This window comes from Anolis sagrei, chromosome 12, assembly GCF_037176765.1.
Source record: "Anolis sagrei isolate rAnoSag1 chromosome 12, rAnoSag1.mat, whole genome shotgun sequence".
NCBI lineage: Eukaryota > Metazoa > Chordata > Lepidosauria > Squamata > Dactyloidae > Anolis > Anolis sagrei.
The window spans coordinates 12,198,753-12,220,873 of NC_090032.1; the positions used below are offsets into that span (position 1 = coordinate 12,198,753).

General features: G+C 43.6%; 1 protein-coding gene across 1 annotated transcript in view; it reads right to left on the reverse strand.

Moving 5' to 3' along the window:
• Positions 1–1,583: 1,583 nt before the first annotated feature.
• Positions 1,584–22,121, reverse strand: part of LOC132782438 (secretory carrier-associated membrane protein 3-like) — a 59,991-nt gene continuing 39,453 nt past the window's right edge. The window contains exons 6-10 of the mRNA XM_067472439.1: positions 18,370–18,529; positions 15,509–15,610; positions 15,226–15,343; positions 9,133–9,211; positions 1,584–2,086 (exon numbers count right to left, since the gene is read on the reverse strand). Coding sequence (XP_067328540.1) covers positions 1,605–2,086; positions 9,133–9,211; positions 15,226–15,343; positions 15,509–15,610; positions 18,370–18,529 — 941 coding nt within the window. The 3' untranslated portion in view covers positions 1,584–1,604. The remainder of the gene's footprint in view (positions 2,087–9,132; positions 9,212–15,225; positions 15,344–15,508; positions 15,611–18,369; positions 18,530–22,121) is intronic.

Here is a 22,121-nt window from a genome sequence, read left to right on the forward strand (position 1 = left end):
TTATTATTATATTGCATTACATTATAATATTATAAACCTTGCTTCAAGGATGGATTGCCTACTCTTTGCTACTCAAATCATGTATGTTAATGGAGAGGTTGGATGGCTATCTGTCAAGAGACCTTTCATAGAATCATAGAATCAAAGAGTTGGAAGAGACCTCATGGGCCATCCAGTCCAACCCCATTCTGCCAAGAAGCAGGAATATTGCATTCAAATCACCCCTGACAAATGGCCATCCAGCCTCTGCTTAAAAGCTTCCAAAGAAGGAGCCTCCACCACACTCCGGGGCAGAGAGTTCCACTGCTGAATGGCTCTCACAGTCAGGAAGTTCCTCCTAATGTTCAGATGGAATCTCCTCTCTTGTAGTTTGAAGCCATTGTTCCGCGTCCTAGTCTCCAAGGAAGCAGAAAACAAGCTTGCTCCCTCCTCCCTGTGGCTTCCTCTCACATATTTATACATGGCTATCATATCTCCTCTCAGCCTTCTCTTCTTCAGGCTAAACATGCCCAGCTCCTTAAGCCGCTCCTCATAGGGCTTTTTCTCCAGACCCTTGATCATTTTAGTCGCCCTCCTCTGGACACATTCCAGCTTGTCAATATCTCTCTTGAATTGTGGTGCCCAGAATTGATGGTGTTTGATGGTGTTTTTCTGCCTAGCAGAAAGGGGTTGGACTAGATGGCCCTTTGGGATCCCATCCACTATCAAAATATATTATATTGCTGAATGGAGCTGGTACTGAAGAAGGCACAGGAAATACAAAATCACAGGAGTCCAAAAGCAGAGACAAGAGAATTTTACTAAACTTATCCCAGTATTGGAAAATAAGACTCACACAGTACAAATGTAAAATCAGTACAAAAAAACTAAGACGAGGCAAAGGCATATAGTTTGGATGCAGCATGTCAACACCGGGGATGGGCAAGAGAAATGCCAAATAGTAAACAAATGGAAATATAACCAAGGACATGATCTTCAGAACTATATCTATGGTCCCAACTGATATAAAACGTGAATATTTTGTTGTTATTGGAGTTGGAAGGGATGGTGTTAGACTCAAGAGGGGAACCTTGCGTTCTCCCAAACTGAGCTCCAACAAGCCGATAATTGTCAATCAAGGGACCGACAAAGTTGACATCTAACAACATCTGTGGATGACTCCACAGGTCAGTGATAGGAATATATAAGGAATTAGGAAGGCAAGTGAAGACAAGACACGGATGAGTTAGAGAGTTCATTAGATAGAAAAAGAGAATGCTGCTTCCGTTCAAGAATTAAAACACTGCCTGTTTCAAAGAGCAGTAGCACAGAAGGACTTGATGATAGGCTTAAGCCACGTACACGAAGCTCAGCAAAAGCCCTTCCAAGGGCTCCAACTTCAGGCCCTGCAGGCTCAGCTGTTTCTTCTCCCGGCTGGGATTCGTGCTGAGCTCCACCACAACTTCGGGGGGCAGGTGGGCGTGCGCTATGGAGACGGTACTCTCTTGGGCCTCGAAGTTGAGCACCGCCAGGAAGCGCTTGTTCTGGTCCCAGACCCGCAAGTAGGAGAAGACCCCTGGGCTGGAACTGCATATAATCTTTTTTGTAATTTTTAAAAAATGTTTTCAAATGTCAAGCATATCTAAAACAAAATGATAAAAGTGGCTAAGCTGTTCCTCTTCCTCCTCCTCCTCCTCCTCTTCTTCTTCTTCCTTCTCTTTCTCTTCTTCCTTCTCTTCCCATTGTTCCTCCTCTACTTCCTCTTCTTCCTCCTCCTCTTCCTCCTCTTCTTCTTCTTTGTCTTCCTCCTCCCCGTCGGTGGAGACGTCTGGAGGCAGACTGGCCAGCTCCTCCAGGACCACTTCCTCCTCTTCCTCCTCTAAGATGGTCTCGAGAGATGGAATGCGGCTAGCCAGCCTCCCCCTCTGGCCCTTCTGCGGGCGCACCACAGCCCTCCTTTCGGCCGAGATACAAGAGAATAAACTCTTTACCCTCTTCCAGAAGCTTCTACGCCTTCGTGGAATACTTAGTAGAAGCTTTTCCTCCTCCGTTTGAATGTCTGCAACACGATGGGGCCTCTGAAACGGGAGTCTAAAGCGTGGCATGGCTGTAAGAAAAACAAGAACAGACTTAGCAAGTGTTATATGGATTAAAACAAAGAACTATACAATTTTCGAAATATCCTCCACTAAAGCACACACCTTTTCCCCCCAATCCCGCCTCGCTCTTCCCACCCGTGAACCCCCAGCCATGACTCCCGACATAGCATCTAACAATACTAGGCCTGGGCGGTTTCGTTCGTTAATTTTGTAATTCGTTGAATATTCGTTAATTTTAACAATTACAAAACGATTACAAAACATATTTTCAAACCCAGAAGTGTTTTTAAATATCGAAACGGCATCCTCCATCTTTTTTACGGGCTTCCGCCCGTTTCGGAAATGACGTTTTAGGGATGGAGGATGCTGGGTGCACCGGGAGCCAATCCTGCGCTCCCAAGCACCGTGGCTGATTGTGATTGGGCGGGCTGCCCTTTAAAAGCGGCTCCGCGTGGCCGCATTGCTCATTGCGAAGGAGACGGGAGGTGCGGGAGGGAGGCTTGATGGTTGGCTCTGTCTTGGCTGCTTGCTTGCATTCATTCATTCATTCATTCATTCATTGCTTGTGCTTGCATTCATTCATTCATTCATTCATTGCTGGGAGCAGCGGGGAGGCTTTGCCCTGTTTTCGCCCCACAACAGGGTAGGGCAAGCATTTTGTTAATTTTCCATTTTTAAATATTTCTGAAAAATATCTTTTTCTTTTATTCTTAAAAAAATTCAAAAAATATTCTAAAAAAAGAAAAGACCCTTGTGTGCCTGTGTGTGTGAGTTTGTCCCTGTCCTGTGGCTGTGTTCGCTCCACAACAGGGCAAGCATTGTTAATTTTCCATTTTTAAATATTTCTGAAAAATATTTTTCTTTTATTCTTAAAAAAATTCAAAAAATATTCTAAAAAAAGAAAAGACCCTTGTGTGCCTGTGTGTGTGAGTTTGTCCCTGTCCTGTGGCTGTGTTCGCTCCACAACAGGGCAAGCATGGTTAATTTTCCATTTTTAAATATTTCTGAAAATATTTATAAATAAATATTTCAAAAAAATTCAAAAAATATCCTAAAAACAAAATTAACGAAATTTCGTAAATACTGAACTTTTTCAAAGGAAAATTTTGTAATTATTTTAAATATCGAAACGTAAAAACCCCCCAAATACAAATCGATTTTAGAAACAAATTTTTGCGTTGTTACCCAGGCCTAAACAATACCCAAGGCTCAAATTGTTAACAAACCCCTCATCAGGTTCTTGTGGGTTTTTTTCGGGCTATAGGGCCATGTTCTAGAGTAGGGCTGTCCAACCACGGAAAAATTTGTTTCTAAACTCGATTCGTTTTTAGGCGGTTTTTGCGTTTCGTTATTTAAAAGAATTCCGATTTTTTTCTTTTAAAAAGTTCGATATTTACGAAATTTCGGAAATTACGAAACAATTTCGAAACAATAACAAATCGATTCGTTAATGGCGGACGCGATTGCGCAATACGCTAAAAAACCCTCCAAATGGGACAGGAGGAACTTCTGAAGCTTCCCTCTCCCTCTGTTGTTGACTGTTGGTGTGATAATTATCTTTTTTATCACTGATAAAACAAACAACAACTATAAAACTTGCACCAGACATACGGAAACAATTACGAAACAATTACGAAACAATTACGAAATAAATTTTAAAAATTCGTTTCGATTTTAAGTTGCTCCTGAATGGTTCAATATCGCTTCGTTATAAAAAAAATAACGAATTGATAACAAATTACGAAATTAACGAACGAAACCGCCCAGCCCTATTCTAGAGGCATTTCTCCTGACGTTTCGCCTGCATCTATGGCAAGTATCCTCAGAGGTAGTGAGGTCTGTTGGAAATAGGACAATGGGTTTATATATCTGTGGAATGACTGGGGTGGGGCAAAGAGCTCTTCTCTGCTGGAGCTAGGTGTGAATGTTTCAGCTGATCACCTTCATTAGCATTTAAAGGCCTGCCTGAGCCTGGGAAAACCTTTTGTTGAGAGGTGTTAAGATGTGCCTGGTTGTTTCCTCTCTGTTGTTGTGCTGTTGTAATTTTAGAGTTTTTTAATACTAGTAGCCAGATTTTGTTCATTTTCATGGTATCTTCCTTTCTGTTGAAATTGTCCACATGCTTGTGGATTTCAGTGGCTTCTCTGTGTAGCCTGACATGGTGGTTGTTGGTGTGGTCCAGCATTTCTGTGTTCTCAAATAATATACTGTGTCCAGGCTGGTTCATCAGGTGCTCTGCTATGGTTGACTTCTCTGGTTGGAGTAGTCTGCAGTGCCTTTCATGTTCCTGGATTCGTGTCTGGGCAATGCTGCTGCGTTTGGTGGTCCTTATGTAGACTTGTCCACAGCTGCAAGGTATACGGTAGACTCCTGCAGAGGTGAGAGGATCCTTCTTGTCCTTTGCTGAACGTAGCATTTGTTGGATTTTCTTGGTGGGTTTGTAGATTGTTTGCATGTTGTGTTTCCTCATCAGCTTCCCTATGCGGTCAGTGGTTCCTTTGATGTATGGCAGGAACACTTTTCCTTTGGGTGGATCTTCATCTTGACTCTCGTGGCTTGTTCTCGGTTGTCTTGCAGCTCTTCTGATGTCTGAGGTGGATTCTCCATTGGCCTGGAGAGCCCGGTTGAGGTGGTTCAGTTCATCTTGGAGGAGGTGGGCTTCGCAGATTCTTTTTGCACGGTCTGCCAAGGCTTTAATTGTGCTTCTTTTTTGACTTGGGTGATGGTTGGAGTTTTCATGTAGTATATTATGCTTCTTTGATAGCGTCTGCTAGCTCACGCCCGGCAAAATTGTTCAAAATAATTCGATCTCTAACGACGGTTCCTACTGTCCCAAAAAGTGGTGATCAGACCCATCAGCCAAGGATTTTCAGAGCTATTTTGCAGACAAGATCTCGCTATTTTGCCGGGATCTCCCTGCCACAATTGATACAGTGAGAGAACTTGAGACTCCGTGGCCACTTGCTGGGCCCATCCTCGACCGGTTAATCCCGCTGGACGCAGAGGCTGTCGATAGGCTCATAGCTGCAGCTAGACCGACCACTTGCTCCCTCGATCCGTGTCCCTTTTGATTGGTGAAATCCTGCTTGGAGGGATTACGCGACCCTCTGTTGAAGATCATAAACAGCTCCCTTGAGCAAGAAGTTTTTCCAGAGGGTTTAAAAGAGGCGGTGGTCTCTCTCTCCCCTGCTGAAGAAACCAGATTTAGATCCTTCGGTTCCCTCCAGTTACCGCCCAGTTTCGAATCTCTCATTCCTGGGCAAGGTGATGGAGAGGGCAGCAGCGGAGCAGTTGCAGCAATTCCTAGACGACACAGCCGGACTAGATCCCTTCTAGTCCGGCTTCCGTGCGGGGCACGGGACAGAGACTGTGCTGGTCTCCATCACGGATCACCTTTGATGCCAGCTTGACCAGGATGGGTCAGCGCTGCTCGTGTTATTGGATCTCACAGCAGCATTTGACACAGTCAACCACAATCTCTTGATCCACCGCCTTGCTGTTGCTGGAGTCAGGGGGAGAGCTTTAAACTGGCTGTCCTCCTTTCTTCACAACCATGGACAGCAAGTGGAGAGGGGAGGCCTGGTCTCTGAGAGGTCCCCTCTCTCTCTCTTGTGGGGTTCCTCAGGGGGCCATTCTCTCCCCTCTGTTGCTTAACATCTATATGCGACCACTTGCTCAGCTGGTTCGAGGTTTTGGGCTCGAGTGTTACCAGTACGCCGATGACACTCAGCTGGTGCTGAAGATGGAAGGCCGACCGGACTCTGTACCTGATTGTTTCCATCAGTGCCTCGAGGCCGTTACTGGATGGCTGCGTGCCAGCAGGTTGAGGGTGAATCCAGCAAAGACGGAGATCCTATGGCTGGGTCAACCAGGCAGTGGGGACATCCAGCTGCCTACCCTGGATGGCAAGGCGCTATGCCCGTCATCGTTGGTAAAGAGTCTGGGAGTCCTTTTGGACCCTCTGCTGAGGATGGAGGCCCAGGTCACCGCCATGAGCAGAACCGCCTTTTTTCACCTGCGGCAGGCTAGACGGCTGGCCCCCTCCCTGTCCAGGGACGACCTCGCTACGGTGATCCAGGCTACGATCATCTCAAGACTGGACTACTGTAATGCCCTCTACATTGGCCTTCCTCTGTCGGTGATCCGGAAACTCAAGTTGGTACAAAACGCAGCTGCTCGGCTTCTTGCGGGAACTCCGATGAGATGCCACATAACACCAATCTTACTGCAGCTACATTGGTTACCAATTGAGCACCGGATCACTTTCAAAGTGATAGTACTCACCTTTAAGGCCTTGCATGGTCTGGGGCCGATGTACCTGAGGGACCGCCTCACCCCCTCCCAACCCCAGAGATCCCTCCATTCTGAGGACCAAGATCTATTGGAAATTCCCAATGTCAAGACCTTGCGTCTAACAGCAACCAGACGCAGAGCCTTCACAGCAGTGGCACCATCACTCTGGAATACTCTGCCACCTGAAGTCCGTGCCTTGCGGGACTTATCAGCTTTCCGCAGGGCATGGAAGACAGATCTATTTCGACGGGCCTTTGATCTTTGATTGTTTTTAATTGTTTTAAATTGTTTTTAAATTGTGTTCGATTTTAGCCTGTTCTTGTAAGCCGCTCCGAGCCCCAGGGGAGTGGGGGCATATAAGTCCAAATAATAAATAAATAAATAAATAAAATATATTTCAATTCAACTATCAACAACAGGAAGAAAATCTTTTTAAAAAGTACTAGCTGTCCCCTGCCACGCGTTGCTGTGGCCCAGTCTGTTGATATGGAAAATAACGTAATGAGAAAACGTTGGTTTCTTTAGGGGCCCCTTTCAAATCTATGATACAATATTTGTGTGTGTGAATCATGTCTATCTATCCCTATGGCTGGATGGCTCTTTGTCAGGAGGGCTTTGATTACGTTTTCTTGCCCTGATGAAGGGAGTTGGACTGGATGGCCTTAAGTATTTTCTGTTGGTCGTGGGGGTTCTGTGTGGGAAGTTTGCCCCATTCTGTCGTTCGTGAGGTTCAGAATGCTCTTTGATTGTAGGTGAACTATAAATCCCAGTAACGACAACTCCCAAATGTCAAGGTCTATTTCCCCCAAACTCTATCTGTGTTCATATTTGAGCATATGGAATATTCGTGCCAAGTTTGGTCCAGGTCCATCATTGTTTGAGTCCATGGTAGTCTCTGGTTGTAGGTGAATTACAACTCCCAAACTCAAGGTCAATGCTTACCAAACCCTTGTAGTGTTTTCTGTTGGTCATCGGAGTCCTGTATGCCCCGGTTGGTTCAATTATATCATGCTATTTGATTGTAGGTGAACTATAAATCCCAGCAACTACAATTCCCTATCTATCTATCTCTCTATCTCTCTATCTCTCTATCTCTCTATCTCTCTATCTCTCTATCTCTCTATCTCTCTATCTATCTATCTATCTATCTATCTCTATGGCTGGATGGCTCTTTGTCAGGAGGACTTTGACGACGTTTTCTTGCCCTGATGAAGGGAGTTGGACTGGATGGCCTTAAGTATTTTCTGATGGTCATGGGGGTTCTGTGTGGGAAGTTTGCCCCAATTCTGTCGTTCGTGGGGTTCAGAATGCTTTTTGATTGTAGGTGAACTGTGAATCCCAGTGACTACAACTCTCAAATGTCAAGGTCTATTTCCCCAAAATGCCATCTGTGTTCATATTTGGGCGTATTGTGCGCTTGTGCCAAGTTTGGTCCAGATCCATCATTGTTTGAGTCCACAGTGCTCTCTGGATGTGTTGTTGTTCATTCGTTCAGTCGTCTCCGACTCTTCGTGACCTCATGGACCAGCCCATGCCAGAGCTCCCTGTCGGCCGTCACCACCCCCAGCTCCTTCAAGGTCAGTCCAGTCACTTCAAGGATGCCATCCATCCATCTTGCCCTTGGTCGGCCCCTCTTCCTTTTGCCTTCTCTGGATGTAGGTGAACTATAATTCCCAAACTCAAGGTTAATGCCCACCAAACCCTTCCAATATTTTCTGTTGGTCATGGGAGTACTGTGTGCCAAGTTTGGTTCAATTCATGCCTCTTCAAGTTCTACAGCACTGCTGGTCACAGCTGACCTCCAGCTGGAGCGCTCAAGGGCCAGGGCTTCCCAGTTCTCAGTGTCTATGCCAGAGTTTTTAAAGTTAGCTTTGAGTCCATCTTTAAATCTCTTTTCCTGTCCTCCAACATTCCGTTTTCCATTCTTGAGTTCAGAGTAGAGCAACTGCTTTGGGAGACGGTGGTTGGGCATCCAGACAACGTGGCCGGTCCAGTGGAGTTGATGGCGGAGGCCCATCGCTTCAATGCTGGTGGTCTTCCATATTATTTACACTAGCCATCCCCTGATACATGTTGCAGTGGCCCACATGGGGGTTCTGTGTGGGAGGTTTGGCCCAATTCTATTGTTGGTGGGGTTCAGAATACTCTGTGATTGTAAGGGAACTATAAATCCCAGCAACTACAACTCCAAAATGTCAAGATTCTATTTTCCCCAAACTCCACCAGTGTTCACATTTGGGCATATTGAGTTTTCATGTAATTTGGTCCAGATCCAGCATTGTTTGAGTCCACAGTGATCTCTGGATGTAGGTGAACTATAACTCCCAAACTCAAGATCAATGTCCACCAAACCCTTCTACTGTTTTCTGTTGATCTTGGAAATCCTGTGTGCCAAGTTTGGTTCAATTCCATCGTTGGTGGAGTTCAGAATGCTCTTTGATTGGAGGCGAACTATAAATCCCAGCAACTACAACTCCCAAAAGACAAAATCATCATTTTTTGATTGATGGTCACTCCTTGTGGTTCTGAGATGTTTTCTTGCCAAATTTGGTGTGATTTCATTCATTGGTTCTTTTGTTTTTAAGGTACTCATTATGCACAGAGCATTTTTATATATATATAGATGGGTGTTTGTTCTTAATAAAAATAGCACTTTATGAGATGATGATCATTACTTTTTCTCTTCAAACTAACAAAGTCTTAGCACTGAAATCCCAAGGTGAAAACAGGTATTTTATTTCCAGTTTTGCATTTGGCTTACCTGATGGTGTGGTGATAGGATTTAAGAAGATGAGAAGTTTTGTATGGAAGGACTGCTCCTGGTTCAGCCACGATCTAACCTGAGGAAATAGAATGAGACACAAAGAAGCACAGGCTTAATTTGTAGGATATTTCTTAAAAGTTCAGTATAATTCACCATCTATCTACAAATCAGTTGCAAGAAAATGTATTGTCGAAGGCTTTCATGGCCGGAATCACTGGGTTGTTGTAGGTTTTTTCAGGCTATATGGCCATGGTCTAGAGGCATTCTCTCCTGACGTTTCGCCTGCATCTATGGCAAGCATCCTCAGAGGTAGTGAGGTCTGTTGGAACTAGGAAATGAGCAGGGTGGGACAAAGGACTCTTGTCTGCTGGAGCTAGGTGTGAATGTTTCAACTGACCACCTTGATTAGCATATAATGGCCTGACAGTGCCTAGAGCAAACTTTTGTTAAGAGGTGATTAGGTGTCCTTAGAATCATAGAATCAAAGAGTTGGAAGAGACCTCATGGGCCATCCAGTCCAACCCCATTCTGCCAAGAAGCAGGAATATTGCACTCAAATCACCCCTGACAGATGGCCATCCAGCCTCTGCTTAAAAGCTTCCAAAGAAGGATCCTCCACCACACTCCGGGGCAGAGAGTTCCACTGCTGAACGGCTCTCACAGTCAGGAAGTTCTTCCTCATGTTCAGGTGGAATCTCCTTTCTTGTAGTTTGAAGCCGTTGTTCCGCGTCCTAGTCTCCAAGGAAGCAGAAAACACGCTTGCTCCCTCCTCCCTGTGGCTTCCTCTCACATATTTATCCATGGCTATTAGGCTTGTTTGATCGTGTTTGTTAGTTTCTAAAGTCGTTATTAAATTCGTAATGATCGTGTTCGTTAGTTTCTAAAGTATTTAAATTAGCTTACGATCCAATATCGAGCCATGCAGGAATAGTGTGAAGAGTAATTAAGAATCAAAACAATTTTTCCAAATTTTCGTAATTATTTCGTAATTATTTCGACGGCAAAGAAGGAGAGAAAAGGTGCCAGCGTTGCCTTTCCTCCCCATCCTCCTCCTCCTCCTGGAGATATTTTATTATCTTATTACTTATTTTATTATTTTATTTTATTTTATTTTATTATTTTATTATTTTATTATTTTATTTTATTTTATTATTTTATTAATTTTAAGTGATTTTAATTTGTATTTTTAATAACTTAATGTATTTTAATTTCATCCTGAATTTCAGAAGTTCCCCCTGTCCTGTTTGGAGGTGTTTTTAGCGCATTGGGAAATCGCGTCCGCCATTAACGAATCGCTAGGTTCTTGTGGGTTTTTTTGGGCTATAGAGCCATGTTCTAGAGGCATTTCTCCTGACGTTTCGCCTGCATCTATGGCAAGCATCCTCAGAGGTTGTGAGGTCTGTTGGAATTAGGACAATGGGTTTGTATATCTGTGGAATGGCTGGGGTGGGGCAAAGAGCTCTTCTCTGCTGGAGCTAGGTGTGAATGTTTCAACTGATCACCTTCATTAGCATTTGAAGGCCTGCCTGAGCCTGGGAAAATCTCTTGCTGGGAGGTGTTAATCTGTGCCTGGTTGTTTCCTCTCTGTTGTTTTGCTGTTGTAATTTTAGAGTTTTTTAATACTGGTAGCCAGATTTTGTTCATTTTCCTGGTCTCTTCCTTTCTGTTGAAATTGTCCACATGCTTGTGGATTTCAATGGCTTCTCTGTGTACTCTGACATGGTGGTTGTTGGTGTGGTCCAGCATTTCTGTGTTCTCAAATAATATGCTGTGTCCAGGCTGGTTCCTCAGGTGCTCTGCTATGGCTGACTTCTCTGGTTGAAGGAGTCTGCAGTGCCTTTCATGTTCCTTGAACATGGCTCTATAGCCCGAAAAAACCCACAAGAACCTAGTGATTCCAGACATGAAAGCCTTCGACAATACATTAACAAATCGATTTGTAATTAACGAGATTTCGTAAATTTCGAAATTTTGAAATCTTAAATTTCGGAAGTCCTCAGAAATTCGAAACGCTGGCGCCCCCTGGAAACAAAGCGAGTTTAGAGCCAAATTTTTTCTTGATCAAACAAGCCTAATGGCTATCATGTCTCCTCTCAGCCTTCTCTTCTTCAGGCTAAACATGCCCATCTCCTTAAGCCGCTCCTCATAGGGCTTGTTCTCCAGACCCTTCGTCATTTGAGTCGCCCTCCTCTGGACACATTCCAGCTTGTCAATATCTCTCTTGAATTGTGGTGCCCAGAATTGGACACAACACACCTGGAATATTGTGTCCAATTCTGGGCACCACAATCTAACCAAAGCGGAATAGAGGGGTAGCATTACTTCCCTGGATCTAGACACTATAGAGGCCAAAATCCAATTGGCGTTTTTTGCCGCCACATCACATCGTTGGCTCATGTTTAACTTGTTGTCCACGAGGACTCCAAGATCTTTTTCACACGTACTGCTCTCGAGCCAGGCATCGTCGTCCCCCATTCTGTATCTTTGCATTTCGTTTTTCCTGCCAAAGTGGAGTATCCTGCATTTGTCCCTGTTGAACTTCATTTTGTTAGTTTTGGCCAATCATCTCTCTAATCTGTCAAGATCGTTCCTTGTTTGTTTCCTCTCTGTTGTGGTGCTGTTGTAATTTTAGAGTCATTTCACAGATATATATATATAAAACCAAACCAGACCTGAATTCCAAAGAAGCACAAGCCAAAAAACCCGAAGGACAGCAAGACACAAGAGCCACCTCCTGTCTCTCTCGCCAACGGTCAACAGTGAGATTCCAGGGCCAACAGCCTTTCCCTGGAATATCAGCAACGCATCAGAATGGTCTCCATGGCTCCTCCCTGAAGGTTCCAACTGACATCCCCAGGATGAAAGAGATTGACTTATTGATTTATCGTGCCTGAAGCAAGTTGAGGGTGCAGTCAAAATGCATAATAAAATAATATATAATAATATAATAAAAAATATTATATTATAATCAGAAATACTAATACTAATATAATTATATTATGATATATGACATAATAATACATTGATATATTACAATACAAAATGATATCATAAAAATAATATAAGAATATATAATAATAATAATGGTATTATATCATTGGGGAGCCCCCGGTGGCGCAGTTGGTTAAAGCACTGAGCTGCTGAGCTTGTTGATCGAAAGGTCGCAGGTTCGATTCCGGGGAGCGGCGTGAGCTTCCGCTGTCAGCCCTAGCTTCTGCCAACCTAGCAGTTTGAAAACATGCAAATGTGATCGCTCCGGCGGGAAGGTAACGGCGCTCCATGCAGTCATGCCAGTGGCCACATGACCTTGGAGGTGTCTACGGAACAACTGAACATGTGCTCCTCCAATGTGTGTTCTATAGAGACATTAGAGCTCATTTCATCACTCCATGGCTTTTAAAACGTCCAGGGCGCACTGAAAGATATGACACCTCCCTGTTGCTCTCGGACTCTTGCTCTGCGACAACCTACAGTGTTGCCAAGTTCTGTGCAGCAGCAATCAACATTAGACGGCTGATGACCGACTCCACCAGGCAACTTCCTGCCGAGAATATCGTTAGAATGATTTGTAATCACTGAAATGCTGAAAATGCTCCCCTCTCATCTCTTTTCTAGCTTCCCAGTCGTCTGATATTGGTTCTTAGCCGCCCCCTATTCATACATGCACTTTAAACTGTAAGTTTAGTCTGTTTTATCTTTTTCATTTGTCTCTTTTATAACATGTTTTTAATCTGCTTTGAATCTGCGTTTATTCTGATCTACTTGGGAACTGCGATTCCCTTCCTTGGGCACCGATGCCCCATCCTGTACTGTGCTGGTCAAAGACCGTCATAAATCATTGATTGATTGATACTTTTTAGGGCTTTTATTGCAAAAAAAAGTAGATTTTGTCATTGAAACCTCTCAATTATTTTAAGTTGGGAAATGAAGACTATGTGTGCCAAACTTGGTCCAGATCCATCAAGCCACGTGGGAGCCTTTGTGGTACAAACCTAGCAATGTATATTGATTGACGACATTTCTATGCCGCCTTTCTCACCCCGAAGGGGACTCAGAGCGGCTTACAAAATATATATACCGTATATACTTGAGTATAATCTGACCCAAATATAAGCCGAGGCACCTAATTTTATCACAAAAAACTGGGAAAACGCATTGACTTGCGTATAGGCCGAAGATGGGAAATGCATCTACGGGTAAATTTCAAAATAAAAATAGATACCAATACAATTACATTAATCGAGGCATCAGTAGATTAAATATTTACATAAAACTATGTAAATATTAGGAGGGCGACTAAAATGATCAAGGGTCTGGAGAACAAGCCCTATGAGGAGCGGCTTAGGGAACTGGGCATGTTTAGCCTGAAGAAGAGAAGGCTGAGAGGAGATATGATAGCCATGTATAAATATGTGAGAGGAAGCCACAGGGAGGAGGGAGCAAGCTTGTTTTCTGCTTCCTTGGAGACTAGGACGCGGAACAATGGCTTCAAACTACAAGAGAGGAGATTCCATCTGAACATGAGGAAGAACTTCCTGACTGTGAGAGCCGTTCAGCAGTGGAACTCTCTGCCCCGGAGTGTGGTGGAGGCTCCTTCTTTGGAAGATTTTAAGCAGAGGCTGGATGGCCATCTGTCAGGGGTGATTTGAATGCAATATTCCTGCTTCTTGGCAGAATGGGGTTGGACTGGATGGCCCACGAGGTCTCTTCCAACTCTTTGATTCTTTGATTCTTTGAACTGTAATTTAAGATAAGACTGCCCAATTCTAATTAAACCATTATTCTAACCTTCTTCAATGTAAATGTGCTTACGTATCCTTCCAATAATAATAGAGTAAAATAATAAATGTAATAATAATTATAATAATAATAATAAAATAATGGAAATGTAAAAATACCAGTAATAATATCATAAAATAATAAATGTTATAACAATTAACAGAGTAAAATAATAAATGTAGTAATAAGAGTAAAATTATAAATGCATTAAAAATAATAACAGAGGAAAGTAGTAAATAACCTTGACTCGAGTATAAGCCGAGGGGATTTTTTCAGCCTAAAAAGGGGCTGAAAAACTAGGCTTATACTCGAGTATATACAGTACATACAATATATTATATTATTAGCATAGTACAATATCAGTATTATATATTACTATATTGTACTATACCATTATATTGTAATATTATTAGTAATATTACATGTAATATAAAATATTTAATTATAATATCATATTATTACATTATATGGAGCCCCCTTGTGCCGGCAGGACTGAAGACCGACAGGTCGCAGGTTCGAATCTGGGGAGAGGCAGATGAGCTCCCTCTGTCAGCTCCAGCTCCTCATGCGGGGACATGAGAGAAGCCTCCCACAAGGATGATAAAAACATCAAATCATCCGGGCGTCTCCTGGGCAACGTCCTTGCAGACGGCCAATTCTCTCACACCAGAAGCGACTTGCAGTTTCTCAAGTCGCTCCTGACACGACAAATTACATTGTATTGCATTATAATATTATAAATATTATATGTATATACAATATATTATATTATTATATTATTAGCATAGCACAAGAGACAAGATGGAACTGTCCCCTGGTCCCCTCTTTGCTTTGGCTTTGATAGAAGAAGAACAAGCCCTATGAGGAGCGGCTTAAGGAGCTGGGCATGTTTAGCCTGAAGAAGACAAGGATGAGAGGAGATAAGATAGCCATGTATAAATATGTGAGAGGAAGCCACAGGGAGGAGGGAGCAAGCTTGTTTTCTGCTTCCTTGGAGACTAGGACGCGGAACAATGGCTTCAAACTACAAGAGAGGAGATTGCATCTGAACATGAGGAAGAACTTCCTGACTGTGAGAGCCGTTCAGCAGTGGAACTCTCTGCCCCGGAATGTGGTGGAGGCTCCTTCTTTGGAAGCTTTTAAACAGAGGCTGGATGGCCATCTGTTGGGGGTGATTTGAATGCAATATTCCTGCTTCTTGGCAGAATGGGGTTGGACTGGATGGCCCATGAGGTCTCTTCCAACTCTTTGATTCTATGAGTCTATGATAGAAAGCCTGAGACAGAGCCAGCCTGCGGCCTTGGCACTCACCCGTTTGAGCATGATAATGCCCAGTCCAGCCACAGCCGTGAATTGGGTCGCAACCAGCATCATGAGGACGGCCACACCAGTGTTCAGCTTCAGGGCTGAGAGGCTCCCGATCCAACCACTGCAAGCAAAGATGAGAAAAGAAGAAAATAGTACACTCTTGATAGGTGTGCATTTCACAGAGACCACGACGGAGAAACAAATAAATATGCCAGGACAGAGCCCTTCTCTAATCCAACCCATAACATAAGACAAACAATGTAGGGATGCAAGGATTTTGCCCCACCTGAAGCCCCAGCCGGGAATGCCGATGGCCTGCAGAACAAAAACCACGTCCTGTGCAAAGAAGATGAAGAAGAAGACGAAGAAGTTGAAAGAGCTGTCGCTCCTGGAAGAAAAGAAGGGAGCAAGGAGCCAGTTAGCACATCTTGTTCTATGAGCCTTACCCACCATATTGGTCCAGAAAATTTGGGGAGTAATATTCATTGACAAAAATATTCAAAAATATTCATAAAAATACTCACAAAAATATTTCCTTCCCTGAGTTAAAAAAAGACTTTTGGTTCTAAATATAGCTTTATTGAGATGGATGGTCATCTGTTGTGAGGCCTTTGATGGTGTTTTCCTGCCTGGTAGCATTGGATTGGCCTGGATCGCTCTTGATATCTTTTCCAACTCTAGAAGTCTATGGGGCTCCTTTTACACTGTTATATATAATCCAGATTATCCACTTTGAACTGGGTTATATGACAATGTAGACTCATATAATCCAGTTCAAAGCAGATAAAGTGGCTTGTTGTCAGGTTCCGCTGGGTCTTAGAATGAAACACACACTCACAAGAACAGATCCTGGAATTGCGGTTTATTCAGTCCATACAGTACTAAGCCAAAGAGAGAACTGAGGTTTCCCGCCAAGAGTCTCCCAATCCCCCTCCTGGCTTCACTCCCCCCTTCCGCCCTCTGCTTATCACAGTTTAGACTACAATTCCTTTCCCACATCTTCAAAGTGAAAGCTTGGCCCAGATGGCCCTACTATAAACTAATCTATCATGGCTACTCCCTCTAGTGTCAGAAAGAAGACTTCTTGGAATTTCTGGGAAACATGAAGGCACATCCTGACATATCTCCCCCCCTCGGAAGACGGCCCCCATCTGAAAGAAAAGAAAAAGAAGCATGAGACATAATATCAAGGTTTAGGCTTTAAGGGGAAGGTAGAGTGGAACTTTTTTATGAGGCGCGGGGCGTTGACATGGTCTTGCAGCACCCACTCCGGATGGATGGCCTTAGAGGACCACTGAACCAAGTAATACAACTTTCCCCGTGTCCGTTTAGAGTCCAAAATGTCTTTGATCTCAAAATGGGTGTGGGCCCCCACCATGATGGGGACTGGTTGGGAATCTGTCTCAGACCATTTAGGAGAGGAGCACGCGGGTTTCAGCAAGCTCACGTGGAAGACCGGGTGGACCCTCCTCCAAGTGTGGGGCAGTTCTAGCTGCACTGTGACCGGGTTGACGACTTCCTGGACGGGGAAGGGCCCCATATATAAAGCGGACAATTTATGGGATGGTTGGGTGGATCTCAAATATCTGGTGGACAGGTAGACTAGGTCCCCCACTTTGAGCTGGGGCTGCAGCGACCTCTTTTTGTCAGCGAACTTCTTATAGTCCGTCTTGGCTTTGTCTAAAGTCTCTTTAACCACAGGCCAAGCCGCTGCCATCAACTTCCCCCACCCATCCGGTGAAGTCTCTCCTGGCTCCCGGGGTGCTAGGCCAGGGAACGGGGGAAAGTCCCTACCCCCTACAACAGGAGGACAGCCAGTTTAAAGCTCTCCCCCTGACTCCAGCAACAGCAAGGCGGTGGGTCAAAAGATTGTGGTCGACTGTGCCAAATGCTGCTGTGAGATCCAATAACAGAAGCAGCGCTGACCCGCCCTGGTCAAGCTGGCCTCAAAGGTGATCCGTGATGGAGACCAGCACTGTCTCTGTCCCATGCCCCGTACAGAAGCCAGACTGGAAGGGACCGAGTCCGGCTGTGTCGTCTAGGAATTGCTGCAACGGCTCCGCTGCTGCCCTCTCCATCACCTTGCCCAGGAACGAGAGGTTCGAAACTGGGCTGTAACTGGAGGGAACCGAAGGATCTAAGTCTGGTTTCTTCAGCAGGGGAGAGACCACCGCCTCTTTTAAACCCTCTCGAAAAACTCCTTGCTCAAGGGAGCTGTTTATGATCTTCAACAGAGGGTCACGTAATCCCTCCAAGCAGGATTTCACCAACCAAGAGGGACACGGATCGAGGGAGCAAGTGGTCGGTCTAGCTGCAGCTATGAGCCTATCGATAGCCTCTGCGTCCAACGGGATGAACCGGTCGAGGATGGGCCCAGCAAGTGGCCACGGAATCTCAAGTTCTCTCACTGTATCAATTGTGGCGGGGAGGTACCGGCAAAGTAGCGAGATCTTGTCTGCAAAATAGCTCTGAAAAACCTCGGCTCAAGGGGCCTGATCACCACTTTTTGGGACGGTAGGGACCGTCGATAAAGATCAAATTATCTTGAACTATTTTGCCGGATGTGAGCTAGCAGACGCTGTGATAAGAGGCATAATATACTCGCTTTACTTCGGTGATAGCATGCTCATAGGACTCCCTAAATGCCTCATAAGCTGATCTCGATGCTCCGTCACGGAGTTCTCGCCACACGCCCTCTAGCCATCTTTTCCCCGCTTCATCAGTCAGTCATAAGTCATACATACTTATTTATTTATTTATTTCCTATATTTATACCCCGCCCTTCTCCCCCCGAAGAGCAGCCTAACAAAAGCATCATACGATGCTGGCATCATAAAAACAACCACAGTACAATCAAAATATTAAAAATATTTAAACAACAATTAAAGCAATTAAGTAAGCCACATCCATTAAAATCGAAATCCAAAAACCAGTCCGGGTCAATTCATTGCCATAAGTTGTGTGATCTTCTTCCACTTGCTGCTCACTGAGCAAACGCTTGGTCCCATCACCAGGTCTGAGTCTACGCTACCATTTGAAATCCAGATTATCTGCTTTGAACTGGAGTTTCTAAAAAAGGCCAGAAACCCCACTCGATCTGTTGGACTACAACTCCCTTCGCCCACAGCCTGCTTTTAATGGACGTACTTGAAGGCCTTGTACATGGGCCGATACCAGCACAGGAAGGAACACGGGGTGAAGATCAAGGTCCAGAGGATGGAAAGGCTGAACCCGGAGCCACCGGAGGTGTCCACGCAGAACAAGGCCAGGGAGGCCAGGAAGTTGAAGAAGAGGGTCACGATGCTGGCTGCAACACACACACACAGACACAAAGAGGGTTATATTATATGGAAGCATTCATAATTCTCAGCCAAGAGCTCATAAAACCTAAATTTTCCAACTGTTTCTGTTATGCCCATCACTCCCTGCTTTCGTCTTGCAATTTAATCTCATTTTACCAAGCTTATTAATCAAGTTTTACTGTGTTTAAATTTATTTTTAGTTATAAGTATTACAGGAGCTTTAGGATACAAGGAAGCAGAAAATACCATCAATATAAATACATGAAATAACAAAATAAAATAAAAATTACAAAATAACATGATAGAGAAATAGAACACAGTGGGCGGGCCAAATGCACCAGGATAAAATTCATATACACATATACACAAATATATATACACAAAAAACACATATACACAGACTGTGCCACAGCAACGCATGGCAGGGGATGGATAGTAATATAATATAACTAGCTGTCCCCTGCCAGTGAAAGGGTTAACAGAACTTAGAAGTGTTTAAGTGCTGAAATGCAAACCTAAAGAGGGGTTTGTCCCTCTCCTCTGGCCTGCAGAAGACCAAAAGCTAAGAGGAGATAATGAATCTGGAAGACACAAGATACTGTATTGTCAAGTTCGCCTAGGGAGTACTCAGGGTGGGTTAACACCCAAAATGCTTATCTGTAACAATAATGTGTGTGTTTACGTAGTTTGTAGAAGGTTAGCAGTGAAAGACACTGAAGTGGCAAAATATGAGAAAAACATGTTTTTGAATGGTTGATCCGATAAGAGAGGTGTGTGCCCATGACACAGTGAAAAGACATGTATATAAGGTGACTGAAATATCCAAATATCAGAGACAGCCTTTTTTGAAGACACTGGTTTGTCTTGGTTGTTTCTCCCTGTGTGGCCACACTTGAAATAAAGAGATTTCTGCTTTACCTCTGGAGACTAGACTCTCTTCATTTTGCTGCCCTCTGTGACGGACTCAGCAAGGACCCCAAGCAGGGGGTCCCCTACATTTCTGGAGGTTCCACCGAGATATAGCAGAGGTGCCGGTTTGATGAGATTCTAGAGGTTGTTGGCAACCCATTCCTGAAGGCGAAGGCTGCCCAATTGGGATGTATCAACAGAGGTCGAGAAGGGATCCCAAAACAACAGACCGATCCTTTTGTTCATCTTTGTTGGGTGCCCTCGTCAGCAGGAACGCTCCACTTGAGAGGAAAGTTGGAAATCTCATCCCCAGGAACGTCAGGGAACGCAAGTCATCGTGACCAGGCGAGTAGAGTTTTTCTTGGGGAAAGGGAAAGTCTAGACTAGTAAACAGGCGCCAGAAGGGTGGAAGGTTGGAAAGTATTGTCTGTTTGGGAGTGTGATACAACTGAATAGGCACCACCCTTAGGAAAATGGGGCAAAAAGGGAGTAAGAAATGCTCAAGCCCATTGGAATGTATGGTTAAGAATTTCTCTAAGTTTAGGCAACAGATGCCAGGATGTAACAATGCCCAGAAATTGCAATTTCTGTGTCAGGTGGAATGGCTGAAATTTAATTTAAATCCCAGATGGCCAGAAACCGGAACTTAAGATTTGAAAATAGTAAGGCAATGCCTTCGTTACATAGCTGCCAACCATCTAGATTCAAGAATGTATGTAAGGTTTTAACCGAAGGAAAGGCAGGATGAATTGGATACAGAAAGGGACCATATGTGTCATAAGTACTTTTAAAAACATTAAATAGGTTCTTTTATTCCGCTTTTAGTGAGACAGGTTGCATTAGGCACTTTCAGGAAAAAAAATAGACACAGACTCCAGTACTTACATGCTCTGCTCCATGGGAAGGACAGAGGTGGTGTATTCAGAGTGTGTCAGATATGCTATGGGAAAGCATGATTCTGGACACTTTGGGGCTTCTTTCTCAAGGGAAGAGGAAGAAGTGTGCTTTTGGAGTCTTAGATTTTGTGCAGGAAGTCAGGTTCTGCTGTATGGAAAACAGAGGTCTGGTCCTTGGCATTGTGCTTAGGGAAAGAAGTTTTGGCATTTCAGTGTTTTGAAGTTATGGCATTATGGAAGTTATGGAACTGTGCATTGGCAGGCTGCAGGAAAGCAGGGTCTGGCCTTACAGGTGCTTCTCCAAGGAGGGAGAAAAGGATATGGTAATATTTGGATGCATGTGGATGAATGCGTGTACATGTGTATGAATGTTGAGTGAAAATATAATTCCCCTTTGTTTGTTTGTTAACCAATGTAATTGTGAATCCAATGTAGTTGCATAGAATCTGTATGTCTGTATGTCCAATGTCATTCTTTGTCTAAATGTTTTCTGTAATCTTATATACCTTCTCACACTGGAAATTGCACTAAAAAGAACCTATGCTTTAAAATCATTGAAAAGTCATTCATGACATATGTAATTTTAGATTTTATTTAGTCTCACTCTTATTGATGATAGTTTTCATAAAGTGTTTGCAGTTTTGAGCAGAAGACCCTCATCCTTATTGATTACAGGCTAATGACAAACAGAAGTGGGTTCATCCGAACCAGGAAAAACTTGGAAAGCTGTGCAAGTTAATTAACAGTTTTCATAGAATCATAGAATCATAGAATCAAAGAGTTGGAAGAGACCTCATGGGCCATCCAGTCCAACCCCCTGCCAAGAAGCAGGAATATTGCATTCAAATCACCCCTGACAGATGGCCATCCAGCCTCTGCTTAAAAGCCTCCAAAGAAGGAGCCTCCACCACACTCCGGGGCAGAGAGTTCCACTGCTGAACGGCTCTCACAGTCAGGAAGTTCTTCCTCATGTTCAGATGGAATCTCCTTTCTTGTAGTTTGAAGCCATTGTTCCACGTCCTAGTCTCCAGGGAAGCAGAAAACAAGCTTGCTCCCTCCTCCCTGTGGCTTCCTCTCACATGTTTGTACATGGCTATCATATCCCCCTTTATTTGGTTTCTAAACAGGAATGCAACTGGCCACCAATTAAAATGATGCAAAGCTTATGAAAAAAATTGCAATTGGACTATTAATTGGAACAGTAAATATATGTATTGTTTGTGTTTTATAGTTTTTAAGGAGTGTAATAATAATAATAATAATAATAATAATAATAATAATGGTGACTCATATTACAGGGTTAGTCAAAATGCATAGACCAATAAGCCATTCAATTGAATGGCTTATTGGCCTATGCATTTTGACTAACCCTGTATTATCTGGTACCAGAACCTATTGGTTTTTCCAGAGCTATTCAGCATCAGACCTTTTTGAAAAACAAAGCAAATGAGATATCAAAATGCAGAATTTGCTAAGATTGGTTTACATGACTGGTAAAGAACAATTGCTCTAACACAAATGAAAGCAATATATGATATAAAGTATAAGATTTATTGTATAAAGGGTATAGAAAAAAATAAGGATGAAATGATGTTTTGAATCAGATCAACCAAGTGATAGAAGGAAAGACAGAGAATACAATGGATGGAAAATATTGAGCTTCAAATAGAGAAGTACAGCTTTGGTATATGGGATTTTTCAAATAGCAAATGTGATTTTATTTATTTATCGTGTCATCAGCAACCATTGTATTACAATTCTAACAGAGCAAAACAAACACAGAGATTAAAAA